The sequence below is a fragment of the Phaethon aethereus genome (assembly GCF_964289735.1).
Source record: "Phaethon aethereus genome assembly, chromosome: 23".
Classification (NCBI taxonomy): domain Eukaryota; kingdom Metazoa; phylum Chordata; class Aves; order Phaethontiformes; family Phaethontidae; genus Phaethon; species Phaethon aethereus.
The window spans coordinates 151,665-165,440 of record NC_138599.1 but is presented as its reverse complement, the minus strand read 5'-3'; the positions used below and the strand labels follow the sequence as shown (position 1 = coordinate 165,440).

At 50.7% G+C, this 13,776-nt stretch overlaps 1 protein-coding gene across 1 annotated transcript in view; it reads left to right on the top strand.

Annotated features, from left to right (window-relative positions):
- Positions 1 to 734: 734 nt before the first annotated feature.
- Positions 735 to 13,776, top strand: part of KMT2A (lysine methyltransferase 2A) — a gene marked incomplete at its 3' end in the record, with an annotated part of 45,002 nt that continues 31,960 nt past the window's right edge. The window contains exons 1-3 of the mRNA XM_082009925.1: positions 735 to 1,097; positions 12,325 to 12,394; positions 13,695 to 13,771. Of these exons, the coding sequence (XP_081866051.1) occupies positions 750 to 1,097; positions 12,325 to 12,394; positions 13,695 to 13,771 (495 nt within the window). The 5' untranslated portion in view covers positions 735 to 749. The remainder of the gene's footprint in view (positions 1,098 to 12,324; positions 12,395 to 13,694; positions 13,772 to 13,776) is intronic.

Sequence of the window (13,776 nt, the reverse complement as noted above, 5' to 3'; positions counted from 1 at the left end):
GCCTGTGTGCCAGGCCGCCCCCGTTTCCCGAGCAGGCCCTGAGCTCCGCACCGGCCCGGGGGAAGGCGGGGTGTAGCCGGAGGGAGCCTGGTGGAGCAGGGGCGTCCCTAGGGGCGGTGGGCGCCCTGCCCGGTGCTGAAGGGCCCTATCCGGCGGCCCCGGGACGCCAAGCCCGCGCCGCCACCCTCCCGCCTCGCCGCCAGCCCCGCGCCCTGGCTCCGCGCCGCCGGGTGTGCGGGGCGCCTGCCCGGGCATCGCGCCCCAGGCCGGGCCCGGGGCCGCGCCGAGCGGCGCCCCGCATAGGGCCTGGCGCTAGGGAGGGGGCCGGCGGGGCGGCCTATGTCGTGGGCGCCGGCGGCTCGCGCGCTCCCTCGGCATTGCCGTCGCGGTTATGCGGGCTGCCTGCCGCCCGGTTCTGCGGCAGCCAGGTTCTGGGGCCCGCTCGCGAAGTGCCCCGCGCCTGCACGGCCCTCCGAGTTATCAGGGACCGCGGCGGCGCAAGGCTGCGCTATCCAGGGCGGCGGGCCGCGCGGGGGCTCGGGCCCGGGGCCCTGCATATCGCCCAGCGTTATGCCAGGCCAGGACCCGTGGCGCATGGTTTACACAGGTACCCGGGCGGCGGGATGGCGGGGCCCCGCAACCTGCATAGCGCCCAGTGTTATGCAGGACCTCTGCTGGCCGACGAAGCGATATCCAGGGCGCGGGGCGCGGCCCGGCCCCGCTCTCTGGCTCGTCGCCTCACAGTAAAGATGGCGCACAGCGGTCGGTGGCGCTTCCCTGCCCGGCCCGGCAGCGGCGGCTGGGGCCGCCGGGGGCTGGGGGGGTCCCGGCTGCGGGTCCCGGCCGTGCGGAGCCTGCGAGCCGCCGAGCCGGCGGCTGCGCCGGCGGCGGCGGGCGAGGGGGAGCGCGGCGGCCCGTGCTCCGGCGGGGCGGCGGGAAGCGGGGGAGGCGGGGCAGCGCCGGGCTCCGGCGGCTCCGGGGGCCCCGCGGCCGGGGTGGGACCCGGCTTCGACGCGGCGCTCCAGGTCTCGGCCGCCATCGGCATCAACCTGCGGCGCTTCCGCGCGGCCTGCGGCGCCGAGGCGGGCAGCGGAGAGGTGAGGAGGGGCGGGGGGGTGGGGGGGGCGGTGGCGGGGAGGGAGGGCGCGGCGCGGCCCGCGGGTCCCGGCCCGCAGCATCCCCGCTCCGCCCCGGCGGGCGGCACACCCCCTACCCGCACATCCTTTACCCGCGCTCCCGGACACACCTACCGCGCCGGCGGGGCCCGCGCCGCCGCTCCCGCTCCCCGCACAAAGGGCGCGCCGGGCCGCCGCCGGGCCCCGCGGCGGGCGGGCGGGGGCGGGGGGGGGTGCCGGCCGCCCTCCGCCTCCTCGCGGTCCCTCCCCGCGCACGCGACTTGCCGCCGGTGTGCTCTCCTCCCCGCCGCCTCCATTATCCTCCTCCCGCCGCTCCCTCTCGCCACCGGGAGGTAGGATGGGGCTGGGAGGGGGGCGGCGGCGGCGGCGGCGGCGGCTCTTCTCCCCGGGGGAGGAGGGGGGGTGGCGAACCGGGGCGCGGGGCCGGTTCTGCGTTTTCTCCCCGTTGCGGAGGATGCCCTGCGGGGTAACGCGTCCTTCTCGGGGCGGAGGGGGGAGGGGGGGGTGTTGCCCGCGTACTGGGCCTCCTCCCCTTCGCCGCCCTGGACGCCCAGCCAGACCCCGGGGCAGCGGGGCTCGGTGCGAGCAGGGTTCGCTGGCAGCCAGAGCGCTGGCTGTCTCTTTTTTGTTTATTTTTATGTTTCTGAGGTTTTTTGTTGCTTTTCCTCCTGCCTTCATTTTTAATTTTTTTAAGCCTTTCTAAGGCAGCCAGAGCAAGAGTCTGACAACAACCCACCTATTGACAGAACAGGGAGGACATGATGGGGGTGTGTTACTTACTACAAGCTGCAGCGTTCCTTTCCCCCGGTTCTTGTTTTGCATCACTTGTTAGCTGCGTCCTTGCACCGGCAAGAAAATTCCCCAGGTCCTTTGTAGCAGGAGTGCTTTATTGTTTTTTTTGAAAGGCCGGTTCTGTCTCTTCTTCTACAGGCAGATTGTCAGCTGCAGAGTGGGTGAGCTTATCTTTGTCTATATTTTGCCCGTTTAAAGAGCAGTTGCTTTGCTTTTCCACTGCTGGCGATAGCAGAGTTCATTAAAACAGAGATAAAAAAGCAGTTTTCTTGTGTCTTCCCAGCTTGGTTTTGGCGTTTTCTGTTGGGTGCCGTGAAGTGGAGCTAGTCACTCACGGCTGAGCTAGAGTAATTCTTGGGCTACAGAGTTCCAGCTCCAGCAGGCTGCGGTGCGGGGAGGAAGGGGGTCCTGTTGGCACGCACAGAGCACACCACGGATGCACTTTTAACCTCGCCAGTACAACAGCACTTTGGGTTTTAATTCAGACTGCCCACCAGCATCCCTCTTATTTAATACCGCTGTCTTCAAGGCTGTGGTTTGGTGTCCATTTTTCTGTTTGCAATAGGCCACATTCAGTGGAATTTACCGGGTCTACTTGAAAGAAGTTAGTATCTCATGAGGGCTAGTTCAGTGGCAGAAATGACTGAAATCTGTCTAACCAACCTGACCACAGAGTTAAAAACTTTGGAGGGGTTTTTTTGGGCGAGAGAAGGAGGTGAAGGAGCTTTGTTTCTTTTCTTTTTTTCCCTTTTTTCCCCCAAAGATGACACTGGGTTGTTTTGGGTTTGTTTTTTTTTTTACTTGCAGTTGCCCTAAAGTATATTTTACGTCTCAAAAAAACCTCTAAAACATCTTTAAAATATCTTTGTGAGTTTGGCCTTCAGGGCATCTCTGCTTTAAAATAAAATAGCTTGAATACGTTCTTGGAGCTAGCAGCTGATGAAGACAGGATCTTCTGGACCTTAAGGATTTTACTTCGTACATCACTTTTCTATTTAGCTACTAACAATTTCTGCCTAATAACTTCACAGACAGTGGAAAGTCATGACAAAAGTTCTTTATGGCTTGGTGTCTGTAGGTTGAGATTCACCTGACCACTCGTGAGCAGGGAAGGAGTAGACCTAGGGTGCTTTTCTCAGGCATAGTTGGGAGAGCGGATACTCTCACGTATTCAGATATAGTTGTCTCACTGAGTTGGTTTCTGTGAGAGGAGCTCTAGCACATGTAGGAAACCAGCGTGTGGGTGCCACTCGTGGTGTCTGTAGAGGAGAGGGTGGCTGAGTGTTGATGCTGAAAGGGTGAAGTTCTGGTGCCCGTGTGCTACCCTGCTTTGGCTGGAGATGTTCTTCTTCTAAAAGGGGGCTCCCAGAAGACTCCTGCTTACTAGGGCTCACCATGTCCATTGAATACCTGCCCAGCGCTCACACCGGTCTCCTCTGCAAGGTTGGGGGTGCAAGCCTGAACCAAGCCAGTTAGAATCTTCAGCTGAGTTGGCATTCTGTATTGGGCATAAACTTGGAGCTGTCACTCTGAGTTCAGGAGCCTGTGGCGATCAGGGGAAGAAACTGTTATGTCTGTATGTGTGACTTCTGCTCTGCTTGCGTGCTTTTTTGACCTCTCGGTGGCATGCTGCGTTCTGGTCTTCACTTGCGTAAGTACCTGTTGAAATTGTGCATTACCATCAAAATTTGGTGTTACAAAAAAGTCCAGAGCAATTATTAGGCCTCGTCTTTCCCTTGTTTCCTCGCCCGTTTTGGGGACGTAGCAGAATTTATTTCTCATTTGCAAGGTGCCTGAAATCTGGAAGGCACCGTGTACTCCTTGGGGTTTTGGTGACTTTGTACAAATCCTCAACTTCTGCTTCAGCTCAGTGTTTCGCTGAGTTATTTTGAAACCAGCTCGCTTTAAGGGAGCAGCATTATGATACTTGATTTTGTCACCGCAAGAGTGTGGGGGGGTGCTTTTTGCACAGTAAAGCTATAACTGGATGAAAACGGTGGCATTTGTACTGCGTGTTATCCTTTCTGCTTGGTGTGAATGGCGCTTTAGTAATAAGGGAAATTTGGTTGTGTTTTCTTGATTCGTTACGTCGATATTTGGAATAAAAGCAGCTTGCGCGTAGTTGTTAAATATCTGCTGCGCCTGTCAGTTCAGAGCTCCCTCCCCGTCCCTGAAGTTTAATTGAAGCTTTGGGACATAAAAGTTGAGAGCGTGTTGGGTACATGCTGACAGTTTACTCCATAAATCTGCATCAGCTTGAAAGTTGCAGAAACTTGAGGTTTGAAATGGAACGTAGAAGCGATGATGGTGTCTCTAGCAGCGCTGCTCTAATTATACATGGATCGTAATTTTTTACGAGGTAGATGTTAGAGTCTGAGACATTCACCGATGGCTGGCTTGTTTTGAAGTGGTACTAGATACATGTGCTGGGAAGAAGGAGTGGCTTCCATACTGCCACCGCGGTCACGCCTGAGCTGGAAGTACAGATAATTCTCTCCTCCACGGGCATTAAAATTCTGTCTGCCTCAAAATTTCTTCTCCTTGTGTTGTGTTGAATGGTCACCGTAAAACCGCCTGGGTGTTTAATCCGTGAAGTAGAGCTGTAGAGTCCTGCCTGTTGCTGGTAACATGATTACTGCACGTGCGCACAGGAAGAGAACTGCTCGTACGCCTTGATGTAAAACAGAGAGACGCGTGTTGAAGATGATGCAGATCGCGGCCCGAGAGATGGAGGACTCCTTTGTGCTTTCCCTCCTTTCGGAAGAGTTGAGACCTCCTTTGTCAGAAGTGTGAAAATAAAAGTACACGTGTTAACCATCCTGCTGAGTTTCCCGGTTCCGTGATTCGCTCAGCGTTACGCAGTACTCCAAACCCTCAGAGGAGCGGTTCGGTGAAGCTTTTTGGTGGAAAGGAATTTGGGGTTCTCTCTGAGCGGCTGTTATTGATGGAAGGTGGTGTCACTCGTCTCACTGACACGGTGACGGGTAGGTAAGACGGTTTCAGAAGCAGCAGCGATGCATGCTGACCAGTTTGCTCTGGGGGCTTTTCGACAATGCGCTTCCTTCAACTGGAAAACCTGCGGGACAGACTCTTGCAGCAGTGTGTTTCACTGCCTCCTTCTGTCTTGTCATCAAAGCACTGAACTACGGATTTTACTGTACCGCAATTGGAGGAAATGAGGGAAGAGACTGGGTAACTCTTTGAGTCAGTAGTTTGCTTCTCAGCCTCTCGTAACTGGCTTTCGAGCGCCTCCCTGCTGAGGCTGCATCCTCCTGACCTGTCGAGTGCGTGTGAAACGCTGCCGATGGCTTCCACGAGCGGGTGGGTAACGGTGTGCGCAGGTGCTTTTCGCGTCCCACGTGTGCGAGGGACACGCTTGCCGCAGGTTTTCCAGCTGCGGCTCCAAAGCTCGCTGCCCGTAGTGCTTTTAAGCAGCGAGAATTAAGTGGGGAAAAGGCACCGTCTTGTGTGAAGTAAAACTGCGACAAGGAGGCATTTTGTTCAGGTTTCAGTTGTGTTTGGTTTCGGTGAACAGAAAGACAGGTAACCTGCATTCGGAGGGGGCCTTCCGGCAGAGGGACTTTGCTTTGCTGGTTCAGGTCGCAAACCAGCACAGGTTTGTCACTCCAGCGGAGGTCGTCTCCTCTTCTTGACCTGTCCTACAGACTATCTGAGGAAACTCTAGCTGGTGCTTATTGGAAGGCATCCTCGTCCCCTCCGATCTTGGGGGATGACTTTGGCAAAGAATGCCGGTTCTTGCAACATACTCAAATGCGATGCTTCTCTGGCAATTAAATCCTTTTAGCTAGGTGGCCGTGCAAAGTAAACCTCTGGGGGTTTGCTGATCATCTTTTTTACTGGGAGCATTGCAGTTCATTATGGTTCAGTCTTGTGCACTGGCAGCAAGTGAGTTTTCGAACCTTAAGATAAAGGAATACCACAAGATTCCCATGGAGGAGCGAGCTGTTCCCCCCCTGAGCCAAGCTACAAAGCATAGCTGGACTTTAATAACACTTCTGTGCTTTGCCGGCTGGTATACGTTTCTTTAGGAGCGAAACGTGAGTTTGCCACTACTGAAGATTTAAGTATCTGAAGTTTTGCAACCCGCTGCTCTGGTGCGTCAGGCAGCTTTGTTAGGTATATCTACCTTTATGTAGCAACAAGCTCTAGAATACTTTACTTTCCGCAGTTGTCCAGGTCTGTCTGAAGCCTTGCTTTCTCGATGTCACTTATGGAACCAGGAGAGAGAGGGATTTCGCTTGCCAGAAGCGGTGCGTTGCCAGTGGTCTCTCAGATGTGGTTCAGAAGGCTTTGGTCTCGCTTTTCTCTCACCGGTGCAAGCTAAATCTTTCTAGGTAACAGTCTGGCTGACCCTCTCCCTTGGAGGCAGTATTGAAAGCTTGTTGCGACCTGAATGAGACTGTTTCAGGTGCTCTAAAAAGCATCCCCCTTAGTTCGGAGTGGAAAATGTAAGTCACCATCTCTCATCCAGGGCAGAACCGGGACTCTGTGGAAAGCAGGGACCAATTTTGTTAGTGGGCTGCTGCTGTTAGTTAGTCTGTCTGTTCCGCTGCTCGCGGTTTGGCCGGATAGTGAGAGACTGTCAGACTGTCTGTATTGTTACCTCCTAACGCAGGGTATTCTCATTTTCCTTCTAGTGAGCTGGCGAGACGCGTCTGCGCGCTCGGTAATACTGTCAGAACGGGCGCTTCTCTGCGCTTGAGCCCCGTAAAGAGCAACTTGCTCTTTCTAATTCTAAAATTAGGTGTCGTCCGAGGGACTCTGGAAGCTGCAGTCCTAATCACAGTTGCATTGTCGTGGTTGATTGCCGAGGGTACAGCTGCAACGCAGTCGCAGGGGTGTGTCTTCCCGTTGTTCTAGTTGGGGGGGTTGTCGTGTGGAGGTGACCCAGCCACGAGCTGCTCTGCGCTCTCAGGACATGCCATGTAGATCGGTGCTGTTTTGAGGCGAAGCCCCGGCAGAGTCTGTGCATCACTCCTGCTCAGAGCTGTCGTCTAATTGAAGAGTGAAAGGGCGAGTGGACCCTCAGCCAAGTCAGTACGTAACAGTAGCCCCCAAGCGCTCCGCTACTTATTAGCGACGTCGCGTCGCAAGTAATCGCTTGGGAAGCATCTCCCTGAACTCCCAGATGACTCCGCTCCCGACACGGGCGCGGAGTGCACCTGGCGTTTATCTCGGGCTTACTTACTGCCAACCTCTGAGGATGTTTACCCTGCTGAAAGAAGAGGAGTCTGTTAGATACTGTGCCGTAGTTACTAAGCAGGCTTCTGAATGAGCTTCTAAAAATAGCTTATCTCTTTCCAAGAAGATGAGGTGCTGTATAATTGGGGCCAAAACCAAGATGGTGAGCAGGAAAAGAAGTAAAGCATTGTACAGATAATTCTGTTGTAAAATTAAATAGATGTTTTCAAGAGCTGATGGGAACAGCTGCATTGCTAGTTTGGTGCTTCTGACAGCTTTGATGATAGTCCCTTGAAACTTTATGGGTCCGCAGTGGTACGAATTATGCTAGTATTTCTCAGGCAGAGATCGGAACATCGGTCGTTACCTTCAGGATAGTTTCTCATTTGAAGAGATCTTGCAAGATCTGCAAGATCTTCACTTGGAAATTCTTTCAGAAGTAATTTTGCTCGAGAACGTTGTAGTAGGGATTTGCTTGCAACTTTTCTATCCTTGTAGGAGCTGGGTTACCTCAGGAAAAGCCTTTCTCTCTTCGTCTGCTCGCAACTTTTGAGGTTTAAGCCAGTTGAGGCAGCGGAATGTTTGAGTGGGAGATGTACGTGGAAGTTCTGCTCCCGATGGCGAGGTCGTTCCTTGCCTGCTTGGTTAGGCTTCGCGCCTTGCACATGAGGCAAGCCTTCCCTCATCCTTTTATTTATAATCCCAAGTGACCTTTTTTGTGTTGCATTACTCTTTCTCAGGTAAATGAGGTCACGTTCAAAACCGTTATGGTTTTTAATCACTCTCCATCTGTCGTGCTTTATAGCCACTTCTGAAAAACTGGCGGGAGGCTATTCCTGCTTAATTTGCCTCAGGACTGCCTTTTGACCTATGGCCAACGGGGTGGTTTAGCCTGACAAACGTGTACTGGTACTTAGTGGCCTTCTCGATCTTCTCTGACAAGCTACAAGCTTCTCGGATAGTGAGAACAACCGTTTTGAGGTCACCGGTACACCCGTGAATGTCACCGAACAAACACGAACGATGTATCGACCATACTACTTGTAGTTGTAAATGAAGCCAAAGCGATCGTTTTGTGGAGAGCACCTTTTTACTGTAGAGAGTTCTGGCGACTGCTTGGTAGGAAATGAGAAAAAAATTGTAATTCCCAGGATATTGGGCCAAAGCCAGGATTGATGTATCCCGTTGGAAAAGTAAGGTAACGGCACTCGGTTTAAAAATAATGCAGGTTCCAGTTGTGGATTATGACAGGCAATTGTCAAAAATACAGAAAGTGCTGATTTCGTAGCCACAGATACAATAAGAATGGTTTTAGGAACCCGATAATAATGGTTTTCGGACCCCGAATGACAAAACGAAGGAAACATTCAGAGTAGCCGTGTGAACTTGGAGGCAGATGCAAGTCAGGACTGTTAGATGGTTGTGTTTTGTTACTCACTTCAGGGTCCCAGCCTCCAAAGACTTGTAGAGAAGCTGTATCTTTCAGGGTTGGTTGGTGACAGCTGGGGTGGGGATAGACATTTTGGGATAGCAGGAACGGGGATTCCTCCTGCCGAAATCATGCGTTGTTTCCTCATCTCTCCGACCATCTTCACTGCGCACTTGTATGGAAGTGCTCGCCTGGGCCAGGCAGGAGGGAAGCAGATCTGAACAAACTTCTTGGGGGAAGTAGAAGCCGAATACCTCTTTATTTTCATAAAGAGCGCTGCAGGCGGAGGGGTGGCTGGAGCATTAGAAAGCCACGTTATAGGTTCTTGTGTGTCTTCAGGCCCAGTGTTTTGTAGTGGGCAGAGGAGCAGTCAGCAGAAAATACACTTCTGTCATGTGACACTGGTACCTTTGAACCCCAAACTGTCAAGACATAACTTTAAATGCATACTTGTTCTCTGTTCCTAAGGTTTAACGGCACATGGTCAGCCTCTTTGGCAACCTTGTTGTTATATATGAGGTTAATTTTATTTGCAACTGCATGAGACTGTGTTTGACATTAGATGCATCTCTTCCTTTGTTAGCAGAGGTTTGCAATCGTTGGCCAACAGCGAGCGTTTCATACACGTGTAAGTCAAGCGCCAGCAACAGATTTTAGCATAAAGTACGATGTTAAATTACGCTGATTTTGGATTAATCGCACCCATTTCTGGGCAGGGACGCTCTCTGATTCAATCTTGTAAATAACTCTTTGCGACTGTTACTCTTCCTGAAAATAATTTGTTGCATATTTAGTGTTTTAGATGGTCTTGTTGGACATGTGACTAGTCCTCTGCGTTTGCGCAGCACGTTGACATTGCCCTAGCGAGGGCTCTGTGTCCAGTGTGCTTCTCGGGCTGCAGCAGCGTCGTGGCTCTGGAGGCACAGCCGGCGAGCTGCCCCTTGCTCAGAGCCGCTTCCGCGCAGCAAACGAATGGAGCGCTGGGGACCTGTTTAATTAGAGCTGGGAGGCTTGGAAATGAATTGTTTTATGGAATGAAATCGTTGCCGCCTTTTTTCACCAAGCAGTCTATAGGTTTCTTCTATAAAGGCCGTTATTCAGCCTTTCTCTGTACCCGGCGTACGCTATACGCCCATGATTGTGTGTTTGAAAATGCTGCAGATCACAATTTTTTGGTAGGCTAGCGAGCGAGAAATCGCGTGGAGGAAGCAGCTGTTCCCTTTGCATTTCTACACCTGGCTGTTCTTAGGTAGCTTGTTATTTTTCTGCTGGCATTCTCAGTGTTCAGAGCGTTTCAGCCCGAATTGGTCTCTGTTAACGGCCTCCCCCTTTGTCGGTGCCGGGGACCATTTTCCCCACGTCCCTGCGAGCGCAGCGCCCGTGCAGCAGTGTTTACATCTTGCAGCGAGCCCACGTGCTCGGGGAGTGGCAGGCAGGCGTGACGGGGCCATTGATCCGCAGTGCTGCGCGCAGGCGAGCGGCGAGCCGGGCGCTTCTGCAGCCTTTCTTGCTCAGGTTTTATGAAATTATAGGATTATAATAATGAAACAGGATTAAAGTTGAGAAGTGGTAGCTTTTCCCTTTCACGGAAGGGTCCCGGCGGGGGGGGGGGGGGGGGGGGGGCGGTGTTCAGTATGACGCAAGGTTCCTCGGGTAGAAACGATGCGTTTTGGCTTAATCGTATTTCTTTGACATTGCTTTATCATTGCTTTTTCCGGTTTTCTTGGCATCACTGCTGCAACTGCAAAGAGCAGATAGGCAGCAGGGATGTGAGGAGGGGCAGGACTATCCCCTTCTCCAGCAACGTGCGCTGATAATTGCTTAGAGCGATTATGAACTGCAGCCTAAGTGTGTATGTATTTTATTTGACTCTCTAGAGCATTATTTATGTTGAAAACTTGAATGGCCTTCTGTTCAGAATATTGACTCTATTTAAGTTGTTTAATACTGAGCCTTACCAAACAGAAACCAAGCAGAAAGTTAGGAGAAATACTTTGTCTTAAGCCTTGCTGCTTTTTATCACGTCACGATTTTCCTGTAGATACAGGTACAGCTCTCGGTGCGTGTGGTTTAATTTCTCTAAAACTAAACTGTGCTTTCAGTAGCTGAGACTTTCTTTGTGGTCTGTCCTATAAGTAGATGAATTAGAAATTTCACGCAGAATTTCATGCAGAAAGCACAAGGCGGAAAAAAGGCGCTGTTTTGGCCAAGTCTTTTGTCAGGCCGAAGCTACATCAGGAAACGGTGTTGTTTCTTTGCGCAGCTTACCTTCCCCTATTCACAGTGTTGCACCTTTTTACTTTCCGGATCCTGTTCCTGTAGTGCTTGTTCTTCTCAAAGCTCTTTGCAGACTCAAATTGTTATAGAAACAGCATAGTTGCTTTCTAGCCTGCGGCCACCTTGCACAGCAGTTTAAAGCAGCGAGCAACAGCTCCGTTTTCCAAGTTCAGCGGAAACTTAAGACAGGCGAACATAAATACTTGAGGTGAAATCGGAAACTAGGAAAGCTGGAACAACGTAAAACCAAAAATGTGTCACAAATTTTGGTGGCGGACAAGTAGGATTGACATTTTTGCATGCTCCCTGAAAAAAATGTCTTAATGTGAACAGGGTGCCTTGAACGTCATGCCTCTGCCGGGGGAAAAGCTTTACAATGGAAGGCAGGTTCTCCTCCCTCCTAAAGACAGGGTCTGAAGTGAAATTAAAAAAAAACAAAGCCAACCCAAACCAACACAAAAACCACCTTTACTGCAGAGGAGAGTCAATTTTTAAGAGATGTGTCCTTGGCATTCCACAACGTAACCTACGTGGCTGCTAATTTCCTTATTTTTTGAAATGTAACAATTAGTAAAGGTAGTGGTCCCTTAGCAAGAAATGCTTTTTTGCTGGTGACTTGGCTGTGAACCGTAGGAGAGGAAACAGCCTTTGCTGCCGCTGAGAGAAAGCTGGTTCTGCCATCTTACTGGTTTGCAGGGTTTCTAGGTATTCAGTGCTATGGCAGGCTGCGCTCTTGGGGTGTATGAGCGATGCCTGCGTCTTAGGGATGACTCTGTCTTCCCATCTTTAGTCCACTTTTAACTCGTTCCTTAGACAGGCATGGAGGCTGTTGTGGATTGGAGCTGATGGAGTGGGATTCATCTGAAGGCGTGCCGATCGCTGTAGGGTCCAAAGCAGCCCTGAAATTGGGCGTTTTCCTTCCCAGAGGCCGCAAGCGTCGCCGTTCGGTCTTGCGGGAGCGGGTGGCAAGCTCTCCCTCAGGGAAGCTGTCAGAAAGGGACCGGAGTGAGCCCTGAGGTCTTGTGTGAGCTCCAGGGTGCTCAGGCAGAATTGTAGACCTCGGATGCTTCTGCTCATCCAGAGAGGCTTTTAAATGAGATGGGAGGAAGTTAGTCTACATGTGTACTAGAAAGACAAATATAGAAACACTTCTTTGCTGGGGTATGTCTTTAGGGTAGTTGGAATAACAGCTTATAAGAGTAGACTGTTGTGGGTTGATGTGAGCAGCGGATTTTATGCGTTAAGGGTTTGTTCTCATATACGCTTGCCTTTTGTTTCTCCATAACTCTTTTTGATCACTCTGTAACTGTAAACTGCGGCTGCTTTATATGAATATATAAAAGTTGTATTTCTTTTTTAGCAGTTGTTTGCTAGAAGTTACTTGGGGAGGAAAAATCCTCTAGAACCCTTTCATGCTTTGATCATAGTTAAGTTCATTTTAATGTTGATATCCATGCCTTCAAATTCCAATCCACTTTCTCATTGCAGGATGAACAGTTTTTAGGTTTTGGTTCAGATGAAGAAGTCAAAGTTCGAAGTCCCACCAGGTCCCCCACAGGTACGTTCAAGTCTCAGGGTTGGATGTTGACTTTGTATTCTCCTTTGTGACGGTTTTGCCATGCGTCTCCTGTTTGTTCCGTCCAATCTCATCCACCGTAAAAGCCACACCAGCCTTTGGGTTCAACTCGGTTAGTTTTGGACTCTTTATGTCTGATCTGTTACGGAACAGGAAAACTTTGAGTAAGAGAGTTACGCTGATGAAACTGGTATTTGAAACCTGATGTTTGTGTTCTGGAGAAGGAATTAGTGTAATAGTAAGGATCTAGTATGGGTTTGAATATTTGAATGTCTTTCAGTAGACTCATTATCGCCTGTAACTGGAACCTTCACTTTTTTTGAAACAAAACAAATGTAGAACACTTGAGGATGAGCTGTAGCGAAGTTGTTACATTTTCAACTCTCGAGATGTAGGATGAAATTATGACGGGGACTGCAAGTGAATGAGTTCGGCTTTGATTTAGATTGTGTCAATAAATGCTCTCACCACAGCATTCTGCTCATTCACCACAATGATCTGCTCGGCTTGGCCTTGCCAGCAAATTCTGCTGTGGAGAGCCTTGCTAATAGGGTGTTTCAAATGAAGAATGAAGTACTTTGTCGGAGCTATGTGAAGACTCAGGACTGGAATAGCTGGGTTTGGTGGGTATGCGTGGAAAAGCATTGGTAGAGGTGAGTAATCAAGTCTGGCACATCTGCTTGATGATTCCAAATGCAAGGCCAAGTGCTAATTGTGTTTCAAAACTAAAATTTTTTTCTTTGTTTCAGTAAATTACCTTGCATCAGCCTCTCCCTGTACATTATTCTTGCCTTACTGACCTATCCGTTAGCAATGAAAATGGATGGTACTGGAGAACAAGGATTTTTTTTTTTTCCCCTTTTCAACTAGCTGTGATCTACCTAAAAAAAAAAAAAAACACACCCAAAAAAACCCCACCAGCAAAACAGCTTTTAATGTGTGTGAAAGATGGCACATACCCTTAAGAATTATTGTTCCCTCTTAACGTGCGGTTGATAGTGGTTTTGTGCCATTGCACATACAGTTGTTGCGAGAAGGCAAGCTTGCAGTTCAAAGAAGCTTTCTAAATCATATTTTGTACGGGAGAAGAGGCCTGTTGTGAAGGTTCTCTCTACGTGTATTGATGACACTTGTATTTTATTTGTTGATTAACTGAAATGTCTTGACAACTTGTATGGGCAGTGTGACTTATACAGAGTAGATGCTTGTGTGACCTGGGCAATGCTGATCCGACGCTCGGAGAAACTTAATGTGTGCTCTGCATTCTCTACTTCCCTCCCAGTTAAATCTAGTCCACGGAAACCTCGCGGGAGGCCCCGGAGCAGTTCTGACCGAAGTTCAGCTGTACTGTCAGATTCTTCATC